This window comes from Protomyctophum bolini, assembly GCF_963924005.1.
Source record: "Protomyctophum bolini genome assembly, chromosome: 7".
NCBI classification, from domain to species: domain Eukaryota; kingdom Metazoa; phylum Chordata; class Actinopteri; order Myctophiformes; family Myctophidae; genus Protomyctophum; species Protomyctophum bolini.
In genome coordinates, this window is record NC_137868.1 from 15,002,610 (window position 1) to 15,027,163 (window position 24,554).

Consider the following 24,554-nt stretch of genomic DNA (forward strand, 5'->3'; position numbering starts at 1 on the left):
AAAGTAACTCGTCCGAAGCACGAGCACACACAAATACATGACCCATAAATTTGTGTTTCCCAAAGGAAGTTTTGCTATGTTCAGTCCTGCACTAATTCCATGCCCCTTGTCGGAGAGAATGTTGTCTGTGTGCTGCAGCTTGTGGAAAAGTGGAGATATGAACGAGAGTCGAGGACAATATCTGACTCCAAGTCTTGGGAATTAATTATTGGGCGAGTACCGAGTACACACGCAGCGGTGAGCACACACGCAGCGCACATGTTGTGGGACTGATCTATGGCTGTATATTTGGAATATATGAAAAATTACAGTGTGCTTTTGGGACTAGATCTAGGCTATAGCTTAAATCAGCCTATAAATTCAGACTTAGTGCCAGCTCCAAAATGACATAAAGTTGAGTGATCAACTTTGTGTACTGTACATGTGTGTTAGGCTGCACAGCAGTGACACTCTGCACAACAGTGACACTTGGTGGTGACAATATGCTACTTCCGTGCTCGGACACAGACACAGGGACGGATACACACACACACACACACACACACACACACACACACACACACACAGTGGTTGCACCACTCAAAAAGCCATATAACTGACATGTGAGGCTAATAGCCTACCATATAGTGCTGTATATATATTTTTTAATAAATTAAACATCGTGATAGTAGCCTAATCATAGTTTGTTCAACATCTGTCTCTCGCATCTCTTGGTAGACAGAAATGTCATTTTCAGGTGGAACAACAATTTCATCCAATCAGGAGAGAGAATCCATGTATCGGGTTCAATTATAGCAGTGGTTTTCAACCCTTTTCATATCAAGGTGCATTAATTTTTTGGCCTTTGAACCACGGACCACCATTTGATGAGATTTAGCATTGCAGACCCAAAACTAAAGAAGATTTTGTTATTGTTGAAGATTTTGTCCACATTTCTATTCTGTATTGATGTGGTAGGCCTACCATAGGAGAGAGAACATGCAGGCATACAAAATAAAAATTCTTCTACATTTTCTATAATTGTGTAGACTTCTTCTAAATTAAGTAGGCCTAATACAGATGTTTAACAATAATGTATTTATCTCTTGAGAGCGTAAAATGAAACCAAATTAATGGATCCAAAGGGTCCATTTGGTTTCATTTTACGCTCTCAAGAGTAAAAGATCTATAGACTATAGGAGGGTCCATTTTGTTATATCAACTCTCCTCCATCATTTAGCTGGGGACCACCTGGAACCCACTCAAGGACCACTGTGAAAACCACTGAATTATAGTGTTCCAGTTCTATTGGGCTCCTGTCTCGATTGGATGAAATTGGTATCACGCACGCACGCGCGCGCACACACACACGCACACACACACACACACACACACACACACACACACAGAATAGCCTATCATAAAGGAAACTTTACACGAAAAATAAAAAAAAACCTAATTTTCACACTAGCAACCCAAGTGTAGAATAAACACATTGATTCCAGTTTTGAGCGTTAAAGCAGTTGAAATTATCTTCCAAAAATGATGTCATTTGTTTGGCATCTGTTGTTTGTGTTCTATAATTGAAACAGCCAGCTGTTTGGGGAATAGGGTCTATTATAACAAACGCGCTTCTCCTGTCCTCCTCCATCCAAACCGTGTTTTGACAGTGACAAAGAAGGAAGATAACATTGTCTCCTCTCCTCTCCATACACCGGGCAGACACACCCCATGTGTCAGTGAGAGAAGTAGAACGCACACCAGCAAGCGGACTCCGCGTTTCATTCTTTTATACGTCGGATCATTTGAAGTCTTTCGTAACACATTATTGCGACAAGATTAGTGACCACCATATTGCGAAATCGATGGACATGTTGGCAGGAACATCGGCAGAATTCTTGAAGCTGTCATTATAGCTCAAACTTGGATTTTTGGATGCGAAAAAGAACGAAATATCATATTCAGCAACTAAAGGATTCTTTCCGATATTCACTCGGGGAAGCAGAAGCCGCGTGGTTCAAACCCGTCAGAGGAGCGCAACTTCTTTGGCACTCAAAGGTAAAACATGCCTCCCGTCTCTATCTATTCTACAGCACAATTGTTCTCAGTTTTAGTAGCTTGCATAGAATGCATTAGAAAGATTATGGTGCGTGTAATTCATTGTAGGCTATAGGCTACCGCTATAGGCTATATATATCTAATGAAAAATATCTGTTAAATATTATCCACGCTGTCGCTGAATGACAACGACATAGGGCTGTACTTATAAAGTTCACCAACATGAATGATTGATGATGTATTTATCTCTATCCTGCATGGTCAGAAGATAATTAATCTTATCCGCAGGCTTTGTCCTGTTTAAGGCAGGATCTTGTTTTCATGTGGTCTATCCCCTTTGACAAACACCTGCTGCCCAAAAGTACACAGTGATTAGGTGTGAGCATACTAGCCTAGGCAGAATATTGGCACACTGTACATGCATCATATCATAGCCTACATTTGGATTAGTCCCTTTGCTGTTCATTATGTGCCATTTGACCATGACTATTACTAATATTATCTAATGTCCACATGTATGATCCATGATACTATTGTTTTGTGTAAGAGGGATTTAGGACCTCTTTCCAAATTGAACCCTATGCATGCTGTCTCCAGAGACCTTGTTGAGTTGACTACAATGGATGCATTCAAGTGTTGAACCAGTAAATATTGACCATGTGGAAAGTACACATTCTATGACATTATCATATTTCACTATTTGATTGAGTGCTAATTTGCATGGTTGAGTGCTTCCACAGTATTATTGCGCACATTTGTTGTTTCATGAGTTCATATTTATTCGAATGGATTGGAAAGGGACCACTGTTACTGTAAAGTAACAGTCTCTCTGTCAAGAGTATAGTACGCAAACAAATCAAATAATTAATTAATTAAAGCTGTACCCTCAACTTGATTCTTAGACATTATTGGCTTAATACCAACATGTCCTTAGACAGTGTGGAACTACAGATCTGCGTATAGCTTGCCATTTGCCAGGCGAAACCACGACCAAAATAGAGAGGAACTTTATCTGATGAGTTCCCTCCTGATACCATGAACGCAGTGTTGACAGAAAGTTGAGAGGCATGTCACTGTGAGGTGTGAGGGGCCTTCAGCAACACTTTACGGTTACCCATTTCCAGCTGAATATATAGCCTCATAAACATGATTGGTATAAATTCATGCCTGACAATGGTCCTTATAGCCACACATACTGTATGTTCCCTGCTGGCCTAGGATTGAATAAATCTCGCCATTCACTTCCCTTTCCTACTGTCTACCTATAGAAAATCAAAGGGGACTGACCAAAACAATAAAAAAGCATATATTTCTTTGTTTTTGAGAGGTGCTAGGCGCTAGCCCCTCCTATGTCCAGCTTTGAGTGTTTGTGTAAACACAAACATTATGTAAACCCAAACATTGGTGACAAAAGTGAGGATGCAAATTGTGATTGGCCGGAATGTAAGGAATGATGTATGATGATAAGAGCACCCCTCACTAATTACGTCACCATCAATACCTAGTACCAAGCATACACATTCGTACCAGCACGACCACAATACTTGTGCGCAATGCTTGCGCAAGTAAATATTGCTGCAAGCAGCTATAAGACGGGGTCAAGCCCAAAAAGAAAACATGGTTGACATGGCGTAGGTAGACTGGAGATTTTTTTGATTACGCTGATTGGCTGAAGGGGTTGTTTGTAAACGCTGTAGTCCCGTATTCAGAGTCAGACTGCATGTATGGAAATGCTAAAAAAATGGCAGAAAAGTGGATTGAGCAAATCATAACAATTTACTCATCGATCTAAAGGTCAGAGGTCTTTTGATGAATGATGTGAGCTTCAGTTCCTGAGGGATCCTCACGTGGAAATTGCAGAATTTCGTGAAAAACTATATATTTTCATGAAAACAAAAGGGGTCTACTCTACGCCCTTTGGGCTTGACTTCTAATAATCATCTTTATTTATATGCAACACCTTTCTTTCTAGGTTTAACACTTCTCATGTAGCCTGGAAACCAGACGAATCTGCCAAAGGGAAAAAAGGGAGATTGGTCTGGCACTCCTCAATTGGAATTACATTTAGCTCAACCCAGAGTTGTGGGTGACCAATCAGAGCCCACTATTCAAAGTGAGATTTTTTTGCTGTGACGTTGGAATCTGTTTGTAACCGCCCCTTGGAAATAAATCTCTCCACACCAAAGTCAGGGAACGTTCTTTATTTGCTCAGTAATTTCTGTACCTAACACGTTTGATTGAACAAAGAGTTAGTTGCTGCAAGACTCATTTTAATCGTTAAGCCAGTGGCCAACATAAATATTGAATTGGTTTGTATGCTCATCTGTCGCTATTTCCCAAACTGGTTTATCTGGTACAAATGTGAAGCAATAGTTCTGAGACACACCCAGTGGTGGACAAACTACATTTACTGTACGAGTACTGTAGTATAATTGAGTATTTGCTTTTATGAAAACGTAGGACTTTCACTCCACTAGCCTATATTTCAAAGACAAATACCGGTATTCGTGCTTTTGACTCGGGTACATTTTTACAGTATCATGGTCAGTTACAAGGTTAGTATGTAAGTGCATGCATTGTGAAAACAATACAGTAATGCATTGCATTACAAATAAAATGTCCTTACGTGTGTGTGTGTGTGTGTGTGTGTGTGTGTTAGGGCTTTCACTGCACTGCAGGGGTCAATAAGTCATGCTACAAACCATTCTGTGCTCCAAACAAACAGACAGACAGACCTACACACAAAGCCCCTTATTGTGAGCGCTTAGCACTGCTCAAAAAAGCAATTACTCTAGTACTCAAGTAAAATTCGTACAGAGCAATGAGCAACAACATGTAGTTGATTATTATTGGACCAGAAGTATACTTTGACTGAAGTACTGGGGTTGGGTCCTTTGTCCACCACTGGACACCAGATAAACTACTGTCTTAACTCGATGAACATTTATATAATTGACATTGAGTGAAGCAGGAAGTGCTATAGCCAGTTGTCTTTCATCTGATGAGCCACTGAGGGAGGAAGCCATCTTGCCCTCTACAGCATTGTCAGAGGCTTAGCCACGCATGAACAGCCGGCTGTACAGTATGCGGAACATCTTGAGGGAACTCTCTGACAATGATCCAAATGTGTTCCCCGTTTCAGTGACCAGAACCCATACCATGCAAATGACAGTTGCTGTGGTTATTTGAGCGGCGCACAGGTCTCCTTTTAAAGGGCTATGTGTGTCCCTAGTGTCTGTCTGTCTGTCCCTGGGTGTTTAGTGTAGGACCTTTGACCCTGCTGTTTAGACAGTACGACACATTGACCCCTGCAGATGCTGGGCCATGCATAGCTAATTACATGCACGCACGCACGCACGCACCGCTCAGGTCACACGGATAATTGTGATTTTCTTTTTTTTAATAAAAAAATAAGCTTTTTTACTTACTTTAAAAAAAACTTTTTACTTTTTATTGAATTTTAATCAAAAATACATGTAAACGAAACGACTACTCCGTTTATAATCTCATTCAAGATGGCATCCAGACAGTGTATTACTCATTTAAAACTTAATCAGCACGCTAAAATGTGTATTTGATTACGCTGATTGGCTGAAGGTTAGAAATAAGCCATGTAGTAGCTGCATGCTCTGTATCTGACTTGTAAAGTTTTGTAAACAAAACAACTCCATGGGTCGTTGAGCTAATATGTCCCATAGCCTGAAGAGATGCGACAGGTTCAGATCTGATTGGTTCAGAAGCACACAGCCTTCCGTTTCAGACTGAAAATTCTACATAAAATTCCCCAAAAGCCATTGCACGCCATCTTTAAGGAAAGTGAAGGATGGGGGGGGGGGTTGATGATTGGGTTGATGATTGTGATTCTTACAGTTGCCACAATGGCCAATGGCATCCCACACGGTGAAGTTGATGGAGTGGAATGTGTCTGTTCTGGTTTGGGACATATCAGGTTGCAGGGCGACATTGTTGATCATAGATGCTTTTGTCATTAGGTTGTATGAAATAAACAGGTGATGAGGATTGGGCAACTGTTGCTCCCCTCCCTCCATGGGGACTCAATCCTGTGTGTGTGTGTGTGTGTGTGTGTGTGTGTGTGTGTGTGTGTGTGTGTGTGTGTGCGTGCGTGCGTGCGTGCGTGCGTGCGTGCGTGCGTGCGTGCGTGCGTGCGTGCGTGCGTGTGCGTGCGTGCGTGCGTGCGTGTGTGTGTGTGTGCGCGCGCGCTTGCATGCGTGTGTCTTCATCTGTGACCAAGTAATTGACTGCCCTCGTGTGTGCGACTTGAGGTGTGAATGATTAAAGAACAAACTTGTCACAGTCTTTTTTAGAATCTAAAATCCCAGTGATTAGGGATGAGGAACACTGTCTGACAGCTGCAGCTGGTTATCAATTGAGAGTCAGAATGTGTGTTGAAATGGATCCCACACAGTCAGATCTGGAGTGTTCATTATTTCCACTGGGCTGAAAGGCAGGGAGGCAGAGATTATGCTTTTGCTGTCTGTTGTGTGTCTGTGTGCTAAACGTGGATACTGCTGGACCGATTAGGGTGACATTTTGCATGCACACTCCCAAATGGTTTTCAAGTTGGCCTCATTTGGGGCTACTATAGGCCACGTCACTTCACATGTTGGCCTTCTCTTGAACTTTATCAAACATTTTTTCATTATTTTTTTCTTTGTTTTTGCTAGTATCAATATCAGTCAGATTTGTGATTTGTCATATTAGATTCTGATTTACTAAGATTAGATTTTCTTCCAAATGTTGGAGGAAGGGCCCAAAATTCACGAGGGGTAATTTTTGGGTCTCATCTACAGCGCGCCGCTCAGAACTCTAAGGGAACTGCTATTTTGCCAATTTATTCAGAAATATTACAGAACCTAACCCGACTGAAATTTGGGTTTTTATGGCACTGACAAACTAATAAAGACTAATAAATACAGTTGCTGGCAACAATGGCGTTCTAAGTACATGCAAGTTATAGGCTATTCCACAATGGAATCTAGCAGCTATGTTGCAGCTGACAATAGGAGACAAAATACAAAATGTCATGTATTCACCTCAATGAAGAAGGAATCCAAGATTGATTCCATGGAGTCATAGTTTGATGCGCTCTGTGCCGAAGTCAAAGTCAAAACATTATTCTTGAATGAAATCTGCATTATTATTTTAAGCTACACATGCTATGCTCTTGCTTTCCTCTTCCTTAGTAAAATAAACGAAACTTTCTCTCAGGTGGTCAGCTTGCTCAATACTACCAAGACAGTTAGTAAAGCAATCAGCATACAGTAGTAATCTTAGTAATAGCTACAATACTCTTGCCCCTTTCCCTCTGGTTGTGTATAATTTTGTTTTGTATGCTGTTTAAGGAATCCACTGCCATTTAAGAGTTCTGAGGACTGTATTTTCAGAAAAAAAAGAAAAGAAAGAAAAAACCCCAGAGCAGATGTGTGCATTTACAGCTTTTTCAAATTCAGAAGTTTATCCTCTCTTTATCACAACTCGTGTTTAATACCAGGTCCATTGTTGCATGTATCATAAAGCTGAAAGAGTTGTCATAACATAGGCATTTATTTACTTAAGGGATTTTTGCCCACATGTGGCAAAAGGGGGCACGTTTGAGTTCCTTTCTTGAAATGCGCTCTGTAAGCATAGTCCATCTGTCTCTTCAGGCAGTAGCCTCAGGAAATTGTACTCTGAAAGCCAAAGACAACAAGCCACTTGGAATGAGCAGAACGGGAACTTCATAGAGCAGACAGAGGTGGAGGCGGAGAACACAGATCCATTTCACTACTCTCCAAAATAGTAGCAAGTTAACAGTCTGGGACCACCAGTGTGCTATAGCCAGCGTACACTGTTTTCCAAAATCCCTATGATGTTTAGTCAGCAATTTCCTTTTTATAAAGTCCACAGCGGATGCCTCCTGAAATGAAAAATCAATTTTTGATCCCTGGCAATTACTTTAGGCCAAGGGTCGTATGTCACGTAGAGTGTCTAGAGGACACTGGAATGGGTTAGATGCTTCTGCAGTATCATATTAAAATGTTTTAAGTCCACTAGTTAAGCCTTTGAGGAGAAAGCTCTGGCCTCCTCTGACGTAAGAAATATACTGAGATGCTTGGCACTGATTAGGTCTATCTGATGGGTGCATGGTGTTGCATTACTAAAACCTGTATGCGTATATCAGTCACTGGGGGTCTCCCAAGGGTCTATATGCCCTGCCTAATTGCCTATAGTACTTGACTTAATCCTCTTTACCCCGTCGAGGGGCATAGGGCATCCGCCCTATAGTACATATGGTCTCATCCTTTTTTTCCGTCTACACCAAATCTCTTTGCAGAAATAGCCGACCTACAAGCTCACAACAACACGTAGATCTGCTTTTTATTCCGCCGCCAAATGTTCACCTATCATGACATTCTCAGAATAGAGGTAGCTAGGGTTCTTGTGGTTAAGCAGCTTTGACAAAAATACAAACTAGATGTATTCAGTGAAACTGTTAATGTTGACACTGTGACACTGCATTGATTATTGCTATGTTGTGCGTTTGATAGCAATTAAAAGATTGCAATGTATAGAGGCTCTTCAAATGTATCAGTGATCCCCCCATTAAAAAAGCCCAATAAGCATTATTGGCATGATGTTTGGCATTGCCTTTAAGCAGGGTCATAAACATTTACTTTAAAAGCAGCACCAGTTGTTTACCGACTCTTAAAGCTCCAGTAAAGTATAGTGAATGTGTTTACAGTGGTGGAAAAAAGCCCTTGTGTAAATGATACCCGTTATTACAGTACATGTTCAACTGTGATGAAGACTGTTTTATATTTTACAAACTTTACAAACTGACTTTGGCCCAGTCATGAACACGTTTCTTTTCTATTATTTATTTTCGAATGTGTGATGGGATTGCTGAAATACAATGACGTAGACTAAAGATAATACTAAAATATAACTTTTTGTCTGTTGGCCAAAATGGGTTTTTGTCTTTCTTTGTATTTTTAAGCCAGTCATATACTGTAGAGTTGTCATTAGGGAGTGTAGCACATTTACTTCAGCCATGTATTACAGTGGCAATTAGCAAATGTAAGAATATTCAATTTGAAATTAGCAAAGTATTTAATGTACAAACAATTGGAGAAAAGGCACAATTTACACAACACTAATGATAATGATGTCCAACAAATCTATGAAGCTATCAAAGCTGCAGCATCAAGAGGCAACCCTACTCAGTCACCTACTCACTTCAGCTAAATATAGTAGACAATCAGCTAAATATAGTGAGCTATACTGAGCTTCTTATCAAGTTACATGGAAGGCTTTATATAAAAAAGATAATTTTGCAACATATGCCATTGTCATATGCAACACTATTTTATACAGTATATACTGCCCTACAAACCCAGAGTGCAGTGCAGTACAGTAACTACAGAAAAAAAAGAATTAAATGATAAATGGGTTTAAAAGGGTTTCAAACTGGTAGTAGGTAATTGATATTACACTAATTGTATATCTGTTCTTGAGGTAATTGTTTATCCCTCAAAATCACGAGGGCTAATATAACCTTTGGTAGTGTATATGCAAATAAGTCAGTATGTCCAAAAATTACTGCACTTTGGCTTTGTAGGGCAGTGTAGTGGGGGTCCATTCTTTAGCTCTCTCTCTCTCTCCTTCTCTTAGCCCGGCTAAAAACATTGAAGACTGCTTTATATTCCTGTGGTTTTAACACACAGTAAACGCACACAGGTTAAATCTTAAGTGTGTTGATTGGAATGGGACCGCTTTCTGTGCAAATAATACAAAGAGTGTGTTAGGATGCACCTGTGGTAGAGTGAGATTGCCCTCTTCCCTTTTAGCCGCTGCCGGTGTAGATTAGATTTGACTGCAAATGATCAATGTGGGTTTTCGCTTCTGGTTTCCTCCCATTGCTTGATAATGGTGATTTATTCAGCAATTCAGTGGAGTTCTAGCTGTGCTGTTTCCATTTCTGTGTCTCTCCAAAAGCCTCACCTAAAACCCTAACCCTGACTGTTTGTCTCACAGTGATTATCTACAGTGATGCCTAAATCCATCAAATCGGCATCCAGGTCCCGGTCCCGCTCAAGATCCAGATATAGATCCAGCTCAAGCTCTCATTCCAGAAGTCGTTCCAGATCCCGCTCGAGGAAGCATCGCTACAGGTAAATTCTACGCAAGTACTCTGTGGCGCAGTGTTCAGGCTTGAATAAAACGACAGTGTTATAATTTAATAAATGCCAAGCTGACTTTTATTAGCTGCTTAATTGTGTCCTGTGTTTCCACAAAGAAATGAGTATTTCCTGTGAATGGTAGAGGCATCATCTATTTTAGTTGTGTTATTTCTGTCCTGAAGCTGTGCTGGTGTGTATGGAAAGCAATAAACGCTCGGCACATTGCTCTGCCAGACCTCACAAATTGAAACAAGATAAGGGTTGCTAACAGAGTCCTGACAGGTATGCCACAAGCAGAAGAATACCTCTGGCACAACAAAGGTCCAAAGTATAAAAACCCGGCAAAGGTTGTTGCCAATGTGGAAAAACAAATGTATTGAATTTAAAGACCATGCCATAAGCAATGGTCCCTCCAAACTCTATGCACATGATTTGATTTGTGCTTTCATGTTATGCTATGGTATTATTCAAATTCCAAGACTTTGGTGCTTTGTCATTGTGCTGTTCAGTTAAATTGCATAACGGGGGGGGGGGGGGGGGGGACCCACTGGCCTAGTGGCGCAGCATGCCACATATAGGCTCTGGCCTAACAGCACGTTGTGTGTTCGAGTCCCGTTCATGACGACCTTTGCTGCATGTCTCTCCCCTTTTCTCTCTCCCTCCCTCTTTCCTGTCTGTCTTTACTGTAACTATCAATAAAGGCACAAAAGCATAACAGGGACTAAACTCCAGAGAGAGTACCTACAGTATTATCATTCCAAGGCAGATGCTTTGATTTCTTACTCCAAAATTGTGTATTTCCTGTGCTTTATGAAGTTGATGCTCATATAAACTGACATGGCTGTAGCAGCATGCTAATGGATCCGGGACTGCAGCCCTTTATCCAAAGGAAATTAATGTGTATGAAAAACTTAGCTCTAGGCTACTGTAGGATGTCTGTCACGAGTCAATTTCCATGTAGGATTGTTTATAATACTTTTTGCACAAATTACCACACCACAGTGGCTTCATGGAAATATTCGGTCGATGCATTTGTTGTATTGTTTGGAAGGCGCCAGGGAAATTCCTTGGTCGTGGGGTCATATGTGCTGGCTGTGATAGTGTCCACTTGTGAGGGAGACAGAGTGTGGTTTAAATGTGACGCCACTCCCACATACAACTGGCAAAAATGACTGTGGCAAGGCAGTCGAGAGGCATGGCAACTCGTTTCCTGGCAGATGCACGGTCTGTACGGCTAGTATTTGAAAGAAAAAAAAAGAAAGGCAACAAGAAATGCATGCTCTCGCCTCCAGAACACCATTTGCATACGTGTACATGGCCATGTACATGCATGAACACATGCACACTATTTCACACTCACAGTTTATTTGCATCTACTGTTGAGATATCCCTGGAGCTAATAGTAGCAGCTTTCTTTGCCACATTTGGGCTGATCCAACGGTGGAAAAGTGAGAGGACACAGGGGACCCATGAGAAGGAGATATGCCCTGGCTTCCTGTCCTCGTCTAGTTCCAGCCTTAACCACTCTCTCCCCAAGGGGTCCAAATGAGTCCGAAATTAGTAAAACGTTAACTTTCTCACACACACACACACACACACACACACACACACACACACGGTATCAAGTGATTTAACACAGGGGTAGAAGTTTCAGTGTACCCTACTTGAAAGCGCAACCACTTTAACCCTGGCATCCCAAATTTGGGCATGACATTATAGGATGGGGGGAAAAGATGAAGATATAGAAAAACTTCATCCACCAAGTTATACAACTTTTTTGTGGCTAAGATGAACACAATAAGACTCCAATTTCCACAAACCACTATTTATTGTTGTGTAAAATTGGGTGTTCAACATAGTTGTCATTTTGTTTTTGTATGTAGTACATAAGCTATCAAGTTGGATAGTTTAGAGAATGTTGATCAAGTAGTGCTTAATATAAAATAAGTAGTAGCAGTTGTCTGTCTGAAATGCCATTTTTAACCACAGGTCTCTTTGCTGGCTGGCCAGCCAGTGTAATTGGCAAGCGTAGCTTTGAAGGATTAGAACAGAAATGTTTCCCATATGGCCATGTGACTACTCTCTCTGCACAAGGGCTGGGCATAAGGGATGCAGAGTCTGTAGCTCACACAGTGATTGTGCGGCGCTGCTCGATGCACTGCCTTCTTTAACTAACTCCGTATTCCAATGAAAAAGCACACTAGGTGAGTCCTGTCTGTTTATGTGCTCTGTATATTTTAAAAAGGTTTTTCCAGGATTGCTTTTCCTTGCATCGTGTTGCCTGGAAAGTTTTGTTAAATGGTATTTTTGTATGCTTCTTTTAAACTGGATTTTGTGTGTTTCTCTGAATGGTATAACTTAAGTAGACTTTTTCAGTCTAGTATTTATCTACTTTATCTACAACATGAAGGTGGAAAAATGTGAATGTGACGGAGCAGTTGCTGAATCTTATTATTAGGTAAAAGAAAAGAAAAACGTGCATGGCATGATTGTTTGTCGTAAACCCCTAAATTATTAGTCGATACTTACAAATGTAATAGAATGCATGTGGTGAGTTTATTATTGAACGCTGCAAAAGTGCTGAATATAAAACATCATGTAGCAGCAAGCTATATGATTGTGTTTTTAGAGACTTCCACTGCACCTCTGTCTTCTTGTCTGTGGTGTGTTGTCAGTGGTGCACTACAGCCCCCATGTGTTCACTTTGGGTCTCACAGCTTTGTTCAGAGCCAACAGACATTGTGAAATTGCTCCTTTGTGGACACCTCTCACTGGCGCTGCAGCAGTTAAATATTAACATGTGTTTTCATACTTCCCGTGATGTATTTGGCAGACCCAGCTGCATCTATGTGCAGTTTATTTATGATATTTCTTTGCCAGCTGTTACCCCACGTTGCTTAATTCTTCCTCGTTTTATATTGAAAGTTGAGTCTTTTGTGCAATGAATGGAAATAGGTAATAATATTACATCTTCCCATACACTGCACAAAATAACCGATTACTACTACTATTAATTAATGTCACATATAACATTAATACAAATTCATACATATGTAATGATTGTATTAAGTGTTTTAATACAACAACTGATATTACTAGGCTATGTTGCATTCATATGGTACATACTTTTATTTAAAGTTACACATGGCCTTCCTCTCTGCCCTTACAGCTCTAGGTCTCGCTCAAGGTCACGTTCCAGGTCCCATTCTCCATCTCACAGCCGGGAGAAGAAATATCCACGGAGCTATCAGAACAACCGCGAGTTCCGTGGCTACCACCGCGGCTTCCGGAGGCCCTACCACTTCAGGGGCCGGGGGCGCGGCTACTTCCAACGGGGCCGCTACCAGCGCGGTGGATACAACAATAACAACAACAACAACTTCCGCAACAACTGGAAGAACTACCGACAGTACCCCCAACAATATCAACAACAATATCAGCAGAAGCAGAAGCAGCAGCAACAGCCGCAGCAGCAGCAGAACCATTCACGGGGCCGTTCGCACTCCCCCAAGAAGCGCTCTGGAAGCCCTCACACCAGTCACTCGCACCAGTCCGACCGGTCTTCCTCACCCCGATCCAGGCACTCTCACCAATCTTCCTCTTCTTCGCACTCCTCCTCTCCCAAATGCAGGTCAGCTGTGGGGTTGGCCAGGCAGAATTCCAAGGATGTGAACCAGGAGCCTTTAACCTCCAAGGAGCTCCAGGGAGGAGGAGGAGGAGGAGAGCGATTAGGTGGAGATGAGGAGCAAGTAGAACCTGCAGGGGTTCTGGCAGGAGGCGATGATGGCTCAGCTGGTGTTGGAAAACTCGGGGGTGCCTGGCAGAGCGTGACAGACTACAACAGCAGCCCCAAGAGGGCCAGTCTTCTGACAGGCTCAGCTGACTTTGCTGGCCAGGTCACCCCAACTCATAACCACTCTGATCTGTCACCTAAAAGCACAAATGCCACCAGCAATGGTGCTTCCTCTTGGCAGGTGGTTGGTAAAAGCACCTCAAAGAAAAGCCCCACATCTATGTTTCAGCCCTTCTCCAAAGAGGATGATCTAGATGGAGATACGTCAGCAATGTCCTCTGCCTTTAAAAGGTAAGCACAACATTTCTCCGATGTCTGTATTCTAAGATGTTGTTGTAGTTTTTCTTTTGCTTTGATAAAGTTTTGAATTAATTAATATCCATTTGGTTTCTAATGCAGTCATCAGTGGGTTTGTTATTATTTCAGAAGTCCGTTTTCCTTTCTTTTTTTTACGTATACCACACGATAATTGCCCTTGGTATTTTTCCTTGGCTTATGCGCCGCCTCAGGAAATAGTGGTAGTCATAACAAACCAAAATAAGATGAAAGAGCTTATAGAGCTCTTGTGTTTTCTTGTGTGGAATTCTAACTGCAATGCTTTGCAATGGCATATCTTATGGCCTTACTGTATGCAGAAAAACAGACTGCTTCTGTACCTTGCTTTGGCAAAATAAGTGCAGATAAAGTATTTTTAATTACACTAAATTGACCGGCTTAGACCGTCATGTACACATGATTGTTAACAGATATTGCAAAAATGAATGACTTAACATACAGTTGTAGGCCTACTCATTACACTTGAATTCAACTGTGTGTTGAATTTGTATGTGTGTCTGTATAGTGTTCAATAGTACAGTATGTTCAGTTAGATGCAACTATTAATCATTTCTTTCCCTTTGTTCAGGTTCTTGGAGGAGCAAAACAATAAGAAATCCAAATCTTCCAGGGAAAATGACATGAAAATGATGGCAAATCATATGGATATGGAGGAAGAGAAAACAAATGGAGGCATCTTTGACTCTATGTCAAAAAAGCACAAGGAGGACATTGATGTGTCTTTGACCAGCTTCCTGAAAGCCCCTCCTTTTGAGGAAGAGGAAGGCGAGGTGCCAGCCAAGCCTTTCACAAGGACACTTCGTAAAGAGTGGGACAATGGTGATGAGTATTCTAAACCCAAGATAACGATCACCCGCTCAACCCATGGGCTGTTTGAAGAGCGCTTTGGCAAGTGTCAGAACCTGGCCTACTTGCAGGTAGCCAAAGATGATGATCTTGACCTCGATGCTGCGGCGGAGGAGATATACCGCAGTCGAAAGCAGGACAAAGCGGCCGCCATTGCAGCAGCCCTCACCAAGAGGGAGATAGTAAACATGCTGAGAGAGCTCTCCCCAGAGAGAGGCTGTTTCAAAGGCAGGAGGATGGAGAAATCAATCTCCAGCCTGACTCCCTCCCCTCCATCCTCAAGGAGAAACTCTGAGAGGGAGATGTTCATGGTGAGGGGAGATGACTCACCCCCCAGGGCCTTGAGGAAAAGAGAGGCAAAATGCAATGTCAGAATGGATTTCCTAGGTGATGGCCTGTTGAGGTAAGCTGCACTACTGTATGTAGTGGTCACACTGGTAAAAGTCTCTAATCTCTGTATGTAACTGATTGTTTCTCCTTAATCGGACAGAAACGATAATGCATTCCTTTTTCTAGCCATAGTCTTCATTGTTCAAACAGCAAGCAGCCATGCTGTTTGTAACGTTTCGTGAGAATGAATATGATAAAAACCAAAATTGAAAATGGGAGTTTGTTGAACTAATACTTTCAATTATTTTATCATCTCTTGATAAGGCTGTTCTTTATGTCTTAGCTTCTTTTGTTTCTTTACAGTCAAAAGCTCAAAACAAAGTCAACAATACCATAATTGTTACTTTTGTCTGATTTACAGCTCGTCTGATATTATGGCAGAGGAGCGCCAGTTGTCTCAGGATCTTGTGCAAGCTTCAAAAAAAGAGCAGGAGTTTCGCTCTATCTTTCAGCATGTTAAGGCCACTCAATCAAAGAGGAGCCCCTCTGAGCTTTTCTCTCAACATATTGTGGCCATCGTCCATCACTCAAAAGGTGAATTTTGCCTCTTTCTTCACATTTTCTTGGGAATAAGGATTTGTATCCATGTCATGCAAGGACTGAGAAGCTTCAGTGACCAATATCTGCATTTGTTGTGTTGCACATAAGCCAATGTATTGGCCAAAAAAGTGCATATTTCAGGAATAAGGACAGAATGCCCCTTGTCAAGCTTTGAAATGACATTATAGAGAATGCATTTCTTACTGGTTTCAAGAGTGAGTGCAAGAAACAAACTGCAAATGCATACTTCATGTGAGAGAGTGAGTGCCTAAGTTTTCAGTTGAAGCAAGAAAAACACCATAATTGCAAGCTCAGTGGTTTGTCTCCGACAGCTGTGGTATGTTTTGTTTTCTTTCCTTTTTTTTTCTTGAGGTCAGACATACAGAAACGATCTCAACCTGCTTCTACAAACTCTGATAACATTTGATGTAGCATGAGAACATTTAAATTATATTGTTTAACACACTTAAAATTCACATCTATTAGCTTGTATTGACTAAACAGTATTAATTGTACAGTTGCATTTCATTGCATTCAATATCCAAGTCCAGCACATCTATTTCTTAAATTTCTCTATATTACAATGTATGTACCTATTATGTTATTATTCAGTGACTAATATGTATAACATTTTGAGTAAATTGCTACCCAAATATAAAAGACGCGCCTGCGCCTGCTCGCACTCACCCATGTGCACACCACACACACACACACACACACACACACACACACACTTATCTCAAATGCCATTCTTATTGTCTGTCTCTACAGCTCAGCACTTTCCGCCTCCTGGGATGACTTTAAATGAGCGTTTCTCCATGTACCAAAGAAGAGCAGCCGAAAAGGAAACGATGAAGCCTCGAAAAAGCCCAGAGATACACAGGTAGAGTCGCCTATTGAGTGACCCTCTCCCCCACTCAGTGTGCTGTGGCTTCAGCCTCTTATAACGGCTTTCAGGTATTTCTCTCACCTGTCATGCTACAACGTGCTCCAGTGGTGGTGAAATAATGTCTAGAAATGTTCAATGCTCGATGTTCATAAGGATTCCTGTTTCTTGTTATGAAAGCTGCAATGCAGAACTTATTTCCATGTATAGAATGTTATTTTAACCATTCTGACTCTATGGTATGCGCACTGTATGTAAATACAATATAATAGTGCATCTGCACTGCAGTGGTTCGAAGTGGTCTCCCTACTCGTCCATTGAATAATTTTGACCCTGGTGTTGGGTTCGACACCTGCTTGACAAATTCTGTAGTATCCCCTGGCCAAAGGGCCATTGCCTATTGGCTGAACAGTAGAAATTTTGTCTATCATCCGGGAGACCGGTTTTCAAATCATAAAGGTTATGGATAGTAGCTTTAATCGTTTGTTTGTTTTGTTTTTCAATTTAGCTCCAATCCTGTCTTGCCATTGTGATCTGACTGGCACCTACTTTATGTTGATTCACTGTGAACATTTTAAATCTTTTGTCTTGAATGTGCTTCTCTCTTGTAGGAGAATTGATGTTTCTCCAAGTGCTTTTAAGAAACACGCTCACCTTTTTGAGGCGATGAAAGGCTCTGAGGATGCCAGTTACAAGGTGACCGAACATTTTGCAATATGAGGTGTATTGGGACAGACTCAGAGACAAACAACAGCAAGCACGTGAAGCCAGGCGCCTTTAGACTGCACTCTCTCTGTGAGCCGCTGGCTTCCTTTGAAGGGAGATGCATAAAGTCTAAGAAAGCAAATGCAGAATGTGGCACGTTGAATTTGTTGTTTGTTAAATACCCCCTCCACGTATGGTGCATTGATTAAAGTGTGGGTATGAGCCTGCCCTGGGCCATTGAGTCTAATAATGAGTGAGGGGTATGAAATGGAAGTGGCCAATTGCTCCTGTGCCCAAGCTGTACCAAAGGACTGTCATAGTAAGTATTCTTCTTTGGAAAAATAAGGAACGGAAATAATCAACAGCAAGCTACACTTGTACTAGCTGTGCTCATGCTCATATGTTTAAAACCTCTATTTTGTTTGGAATGAATCTCACAGTATTTCAGTTATGGTTGCGCATGAAATCAGACATAAATGTTTCTCCACAGAAAGGGCAACTACTACTGTACTTCACAGAACTATAAAAATATGTGCTGGCGCACACCTGGAAATATTTTTGTTTTTCTTAATGGAAACATGTTTTGTTTAGTTCCTCTTCTAATGTTTCTGCAAACGACCGTGGCAGACACGTGACAACATCCCTATGCTAATCCCAAGTCTGTCCACGACCTTGTGTTCTGTTTTTTAATTGCTCAGGACGGCACAGAAAAAACGAAGGGTGAATCTATGGACCTTCGAGTGGATATTGAGCGCCGCAAAAAGTACTTGGTGCGTGAGGGAGATTTTAATCAGGATGGGGCAAGAGATATAAGAAAATCCCCACATTCTAGTAGAGAGAGGTCTACGGAGAAGTCCTCCAAGCACCACAAGAAATCAAAGTACGTGCAATTGTTCCATAATTTTCCCAATCATCCACACACACTTTGAAGATAAAAATGTAATTGCACTATAAACCTTCTAACCCTACTCTAACCCTCCTTTTAGAAAAAGTAAGAAGAAGCACTCTCGCTCCAGCTCTTCCTCTTCCTCCTCATCCTCACACAGGGGAGACAACGTCCCCCGCGATGAGTCAGAACCCACAGAGGAAGGTTTTAGCAAGGCTCGACCGGGACCACAAGACCGTGGCGGTCATGTTGACAGAGGAACGTCACGTGGAGGATTTGTAAGTCAAGAGTTTTTTCTTTTTTTCTTGAAGAACGTAAGCCTGTTTCACGTGCAGTATGTGTATTTAACTTGTACGACTGACTGAATATTCGCTCTGCACCAATTTAAAGACCCCATGTCTTATATTACACCAATAAATTACAGCAATTCAGGATTCGAGGGAGGGGCTGGAACAGAGGAAATTACCAGGGAAACAATGCAATACAGGGAGACAGTAACCCTTTGAACGTGCAAGTTCAGCCTAAGAATGAAGACTGGGACCCAGAATACACCCCCAAGAGCAAGAAATACTACTTGGTAGGATTATGCTGTCTCATTCTTTTGCTCAGTGTTTCTCAAACGTTTTTAATTTCATGGATACCCAAATAGCTCTCAGATTTACAGACCTGAAAGGGTGTATTTGGAACCCCCTCAAAGAACCCTGGACCCCACTTTCAGAACCACTTTTTGCTTCTCAACCTTTTTTGGGCCAGCCTCCAGCCCAGTCCCCCCCACCCCCCTCCAATATCCAGGTCCCTTGCTAATCTACAAGTTCACAAGGGGTCATAATGCAACGCCTTGTGAGCTTGTAGACCTGCTATTTTAGAAACAAAATGGTTGATTCAGACCTGCTGAATCCATTGCATTTGTCAACACACTTGAAAATAGTGAGGCGTTTTTGCCCAGCACTGTTAGGACATATGGTCAAACTGATATGAGTATTAAATGGATTGGATACTACTATGAGCAATCTTGTGGAATAAGGAACAAAATATTTTCCCCCCATAATGTTGGCTGCAGCCTGACAAAATATGCTGTTGTGAAGGTGAATTTGGTGACCCTTTGACAACTACGCTACGGGGAAACGAGTGAATAGCTAGCAAATATGCATCATGAACATTGGGTGATTTTAACTTGGAATTTCTTAAAATAGTCCAGTAATACTGGACTATTTAATGTGCAAAGGACACCCAGGATCCAGAATACCTTCCGTTTGGCAACAAGCTATTGAAAATAAGCTTTTTATGAATGGACAAATTTGGGAATTAATTGAGACTGAAACCAGACAGGATATCAGTCTCCCAGATAGGTACTGTATCTACCATAATTATACCAAAAGACACTCAACTAAACACCTACAGCAATGGACTGATAAACCACACCTCACTTAACTGCCGTTTTATATAATGAAAATGTGCAGTCACATTCTCTGAACACCCTTTGAGAATCACTAATCTACATCATAGTGGTGAATGGAAGCACCACTCTGAGTGTGCTTCTTTCTCTGATCATGACATAACACATTATGTCAAACTAATATTTCTTCATCTTGGCTTTGTCTTTATCCCTCTAATAGCATGATGACAGAGATGGGGAAGCAAACAGCAAGGTGTTGGATGGCCGAGGGCGAGGCCGGGGGGGAAGCTTTACGCGTGGCAGAGCATGGTTCATAATACGGAAAGGCCCCGGGGGCCTCAACAACAGCAGCAGCAGCAACAACAGCCCCAAATGGGCCCACGATAAGTTTCATCCCAACGGGGAGCAAGGCGGACAGGAAGACGACAACACACAGCCAGACCACAAACAAGGAGGCAACGACAAAGGCGTTGAGAACACTTGAACGCTCAAATTTCACAGGCATCGGCTGAGAATGGGTGAAAAAACAGCACCAGACGTTTACGTTGGTTACATTGTTGGTTTCATGATGGCATTCTCTCTCTCTCTCTCTCTCTCGCTCCCTCTCTCTCTGACAAGATATTGAACAGATTCAATTCAAAGGACAACAAATCATAGGTAGTAGAAGAAACACTGTTTTAAACAGTAAAGATTTTTTTGTAAACGTTTTTTGAAGGATTCTAAATGCAACATAAGCACTAGGCTAGTTTCACTGTGCAGGGATTACAGTATGTGGTAATTTTCCTCTGTTTTGTCCAGTGAGCTGGTGAATATAAGCCCTCTGCACCTTTGGTGGGGTGTAGTTTGAACTAGCAAAAAGGAAAATCACAGCGTTTGTGGTTCCGGAGTTTGTGCCTTAGAGATCATCATCATAAGCAGGCTATCAAATAAACCGTTAATGTAGGATAGCCTAAATACCACACAAAACATCCGGAAGTGAAGACGAGATTGGGCCATGCATTAAGTGGATTATAGTTGTAGTGATTGTCATGAAGTGCATTTTTCACAATGAACACACTGAGTTGAGTTCAGCCAAGCCATTTGACAACACCTACTCGTTATCTGACAATGGGACCAAACTGTAAAGGGTCATCAGTTATTATTTTATGCAGTCTTGCATAGTGGAACATTTGACCAATCAGTTACAGTGTCTGGCTAATAGACTGTTAACCAAAGTGCTTTTCAACATGTGTGCTTTCATGGACTTTCATTGTGTTCTTTCTTCAGCCTGTTGGTTTTCAGATGTTTATACACGTCACTTAATTAGAGATCTTAGCTGGATCTTACATACTACCTACTGTATGTGTGATGATAATAATTGCAAGGGTGCAATTTGGAAGTCTTTTTTCCCTTCTTTTACATTGTTACATTTGGCCAAATTATTAATATATCATCATCACTGTCGGGTGGAATCCTTGTCCAAAACCGTTACATATCAGGAAATGACCTGTGTTCCTGTGTCACAAGCTCTTATTAAAGGTAGGGTAAGTGATATGTATTGGTTACACAAAAAAGGTCACTATAGTCTGATAGTACTTGTTGCTTTTATATTTTGCTTTTTTATTGATAGATTACATTAGTCTGACAGGAAATTGGGAGAGAGATGGGGGGTGACACAAAGCAATGGTCGTCAGGATCGGGACTCGAACCCGCAGCACACTGCCAGGCCGGACCACCAGCCCAGGTGGCCAGACGGCTACGCCAGCCGGCCGCCAGGGTCGATGTTTGATGTTTGTTCAGTAACAGGCGTATCCTCGTCTCTCCTGATTCATTTTCAGGTGGGTAGCCAATTTCTTTGCCAATCAGGAGAGAGTGTTCCAGTTCACAACAAAGTCTTATGCATAACTGATTAGCTCAGAGACAGGTGTGTAGGCAGGGATCAGACGTATAGAATAAAATAAAGTGACCCACACACCGTCTACACTTGCACAATAAGGACAACTTTATTTAGGCAACGTTTTGGTCAATAGACCTTCAGAGATGCCTGAAGAAGTGTGCCGGTTACTTTATTTTATTCTATAATGTTCCAGTTATAAAACAAATCTCCTCATTTCCTTGTGTCATCACTTCCATTTTCACTTGTTTGTACAATATCCTGTATGAGTTCTCTCTCCTAATTGGATGAAATTTGTATCCCGACCTGAAAATGCATGTTCTATTTAATAAAGAGCTGGAGCGACATGGAGACCCCTGTTACTGAACAAACACTATATCCATGAGCTATCAGAATATAAATCACAGAGGAGATTGTCTATTACCTGTATTTAGACTAGGTGCTGGATGTCAAGGCATCAAGGCAAACATCAAAGAAGAGGAAGAAACAGCCGCACACTAGTTTCTAGAGCTCCCAAGAGACTTACTTTATTAATGGCAAAAATGCAACGTTTTTTTTTGCCTGATGAAGACCTAAAGGGTTGAAACATTAATAAGGTCTCTTTGGAGCGCTAGAAATGAGTGTGCGCATGTTTCTTCCACTTCCTATCAGATTATAAAGACATTTAACACTTATTTTAACAACAAAATATCACTTACCCTATACCATATTCTAATAAATTTAAAAATTCTTTACAAATCTTTCAAACATAGCAGAAATAGAAGATCTACAAGCTCACAATGCATCGTGATGCGACACATTGTGAGCTTGTAAATCACTGTTTTTGCTACTTTTGCACAATGCTGTGACAAAGTATGAGATACTGAGAGGGCAATCACTTACTGTATGTAAAGAAAAACTATGGAGATACAAGGTTTCTGCCTAACAGCGATGAAATTCAATCTTACTGCATATTCATAATTTTGACTATTACTTTGACTATACTATATATTATGTAAAGGTATATAGGCATATATAGATATATATGCAAGCAATTTTAGAATAAATATTTTACTTGCTCTTTGGGAACTTTACTGTAACTGTATGTGTGTTTTTGTTTATTTTTTAATGAATTAAGGCCATGCTCTATTTGTGGCAACATTATTGGATGAGAGGGTTTAAATGTCTGCGTTCTTGGAGGTGGTTAGAGGTTGTGTAGCTGTTTAAATGCTATTTGTTGCACTTATGTGATTTGTAGACCTTGCTGTGGGTGCACCGCTGTTTATTGTACAGTATAGGATAATAGGTTGTGACTATTGTGCTTTAAACACACTTGGCAGAGCAGAGGATAATTGCTTTTTTAAATGGTTCTCATCACTGTTTTTTCTTAGAGATTGTAAATTAAAGAAACTATGGTTACTGGGATTTCGTGGGTGATTTCCTTTTCATATGAATGTTGTCTTTGCATAATCGCTAGGATACTTTGAGGTGGTGGCTGCCTGGTTCAAGTCTGTAAATGTTGAGAAAATCGGAGTCAGGAAAGAAAATATTAAGAGCCGCTCTCTCTCTCACTCTCTCCCCCTGCTTTCAGTAGCCCACACTAACATCATAGTTGTTCTCAGCTATTTTTAGGAGCTGATTGGCCATTATTTGACAATTACAGCAATTATGCAGACGTGTCCCGATTTGTATCCACTTTCATTCTTTCAACCTGGCATGCCTATTTTGGGCGTGTCATTTGATGTAAAAAATTATAGCTCTCAACACATCGCAACGTGATGTGTTGTCATGTGTAGATCAATTATTTTTGAGGTGCTCATTAGCTTATCCTACAATATGATGTAATCATATATGGGTATACTGTACATGCCTGGCATCGTCATGGTAATACATACCCAGTTGGCTAGCATCATCATCATGAGACACATCCAGTAGGAAAGTATAAAAGAAGGTTAAGAAGAGGTCTACATTTAGTTAGCAGCAACTAATACTAGCGACACGGGAGGCTTCAAAGCCGTTCATACGAGACAGAATTTTCAGCCTTACAACCCAGATATTGTAGTGTAATAAGCTTCGGCATCCCGGTTGGGTTTTAACTCGGACAAACAGCACTAGTTTGAGCTAAACATCAGTTAGCGGCATGCAAAGAAAACCGAGCTGCCTTCATCTTAACAAGTTCATCTGTAAGTTAGTTGTCAACACTCATTGACGGTGGCTGCTGTGTGAAATGTGTCACTGGACGATACATCTGGAAGGAGAACATGGGAAGGACCAGGCTGCTGTGGTGGTCAGACACTAGATCTACTGCTTTGGAGGAGACAGAAACCAGAGGAGAAGAGATCACATTGAAGTACACGTCTTCAATGCAGTGTCTTTATGCTGGAGGAAGTTGACTCCAGTGACCCCTGGAACAAGAGAACATCACCTTGAGGTTCCCTCCAGGCATGAGGACCACACAGCTGTGCTGATTGACAACACTGTCTACCTCTGGGGAGGGTTGACTAACCAAGGTTACTGCAACAGACACCCACAGATGGTTCAAACCCAGGGTGTCTGGGACTGTTCCAAAGGAGAGGAGGAACCACTCAGCCACAGGGGAAGGTCATGTTTATCCATGGAGACCATGACACCTACAAGTTGGACACCAGCACAATGGTCTGGTCTTTAATTAACATCAGAGGAACTAAACCATCTCGTGCAGGTGGTC

At 41.4% G+C, this 24,554-nt stretch overlaps 1 protein-coding gene across 3 annotated transcripts; it reads left to right on the forward strand.

The window, feature by feature from the left end:
- Nucleotides 1-1,736: 1,736 nt before the first annotated feature.
- On the forward strand, nucleotides 1,737-23,272 carry thrap3a (thyroid hormone receptor associated protein 3a). 3 transcript variants are annotated; one of them, XM_080768858.1, is made up of 11 exons: nucleotides 1,737-2,037; nucleotides 10,072-10,208; nucleotides 13,387-14,301; nucleotides 14,915-15,595; nucleotides 15,944-16,116; nucleotides 16,894-17,005; nucleotides 17,620-17,704; nucleotides 18,412-18,593; nucleotides 18,700-18,877; nucleotides 19,024-19,176; nucleotides 20,216-23,272. In XM_080768858.1, the coding sequence occupies exons 2-11, from the start codon at nucleotides 10,087-10,089 to the stop codon at nucleotides 20,477-20,479; spliced, it is 2,865 nt and encodes a 954-aa protein (XP_080624984.1). In that variant the 5' UTR covers nucleotides 1,737-2,037; nucleotides 10,072-10,086; the 3' UTR covers nucleotides 20,480-23,272. The 3 variants fall into 3 exon arrangements, with proteins under 3 accessions (XP_080624984.1, XP_080624986.1, XP_080624985.1); XM_080768860.1 differs by lacking the exon at nucleotides 19,024-19,176; XM_080768859.1 differs by lacking the exons at nucleotides 1,737-2,037; nucleotides 10,072-10,208 and adding an exon at nucleotides 12,294-12,421.
- The last annotated feature ends 1,282 nt before the right edge of the window (nucleotides 23,273-24,554 follow it).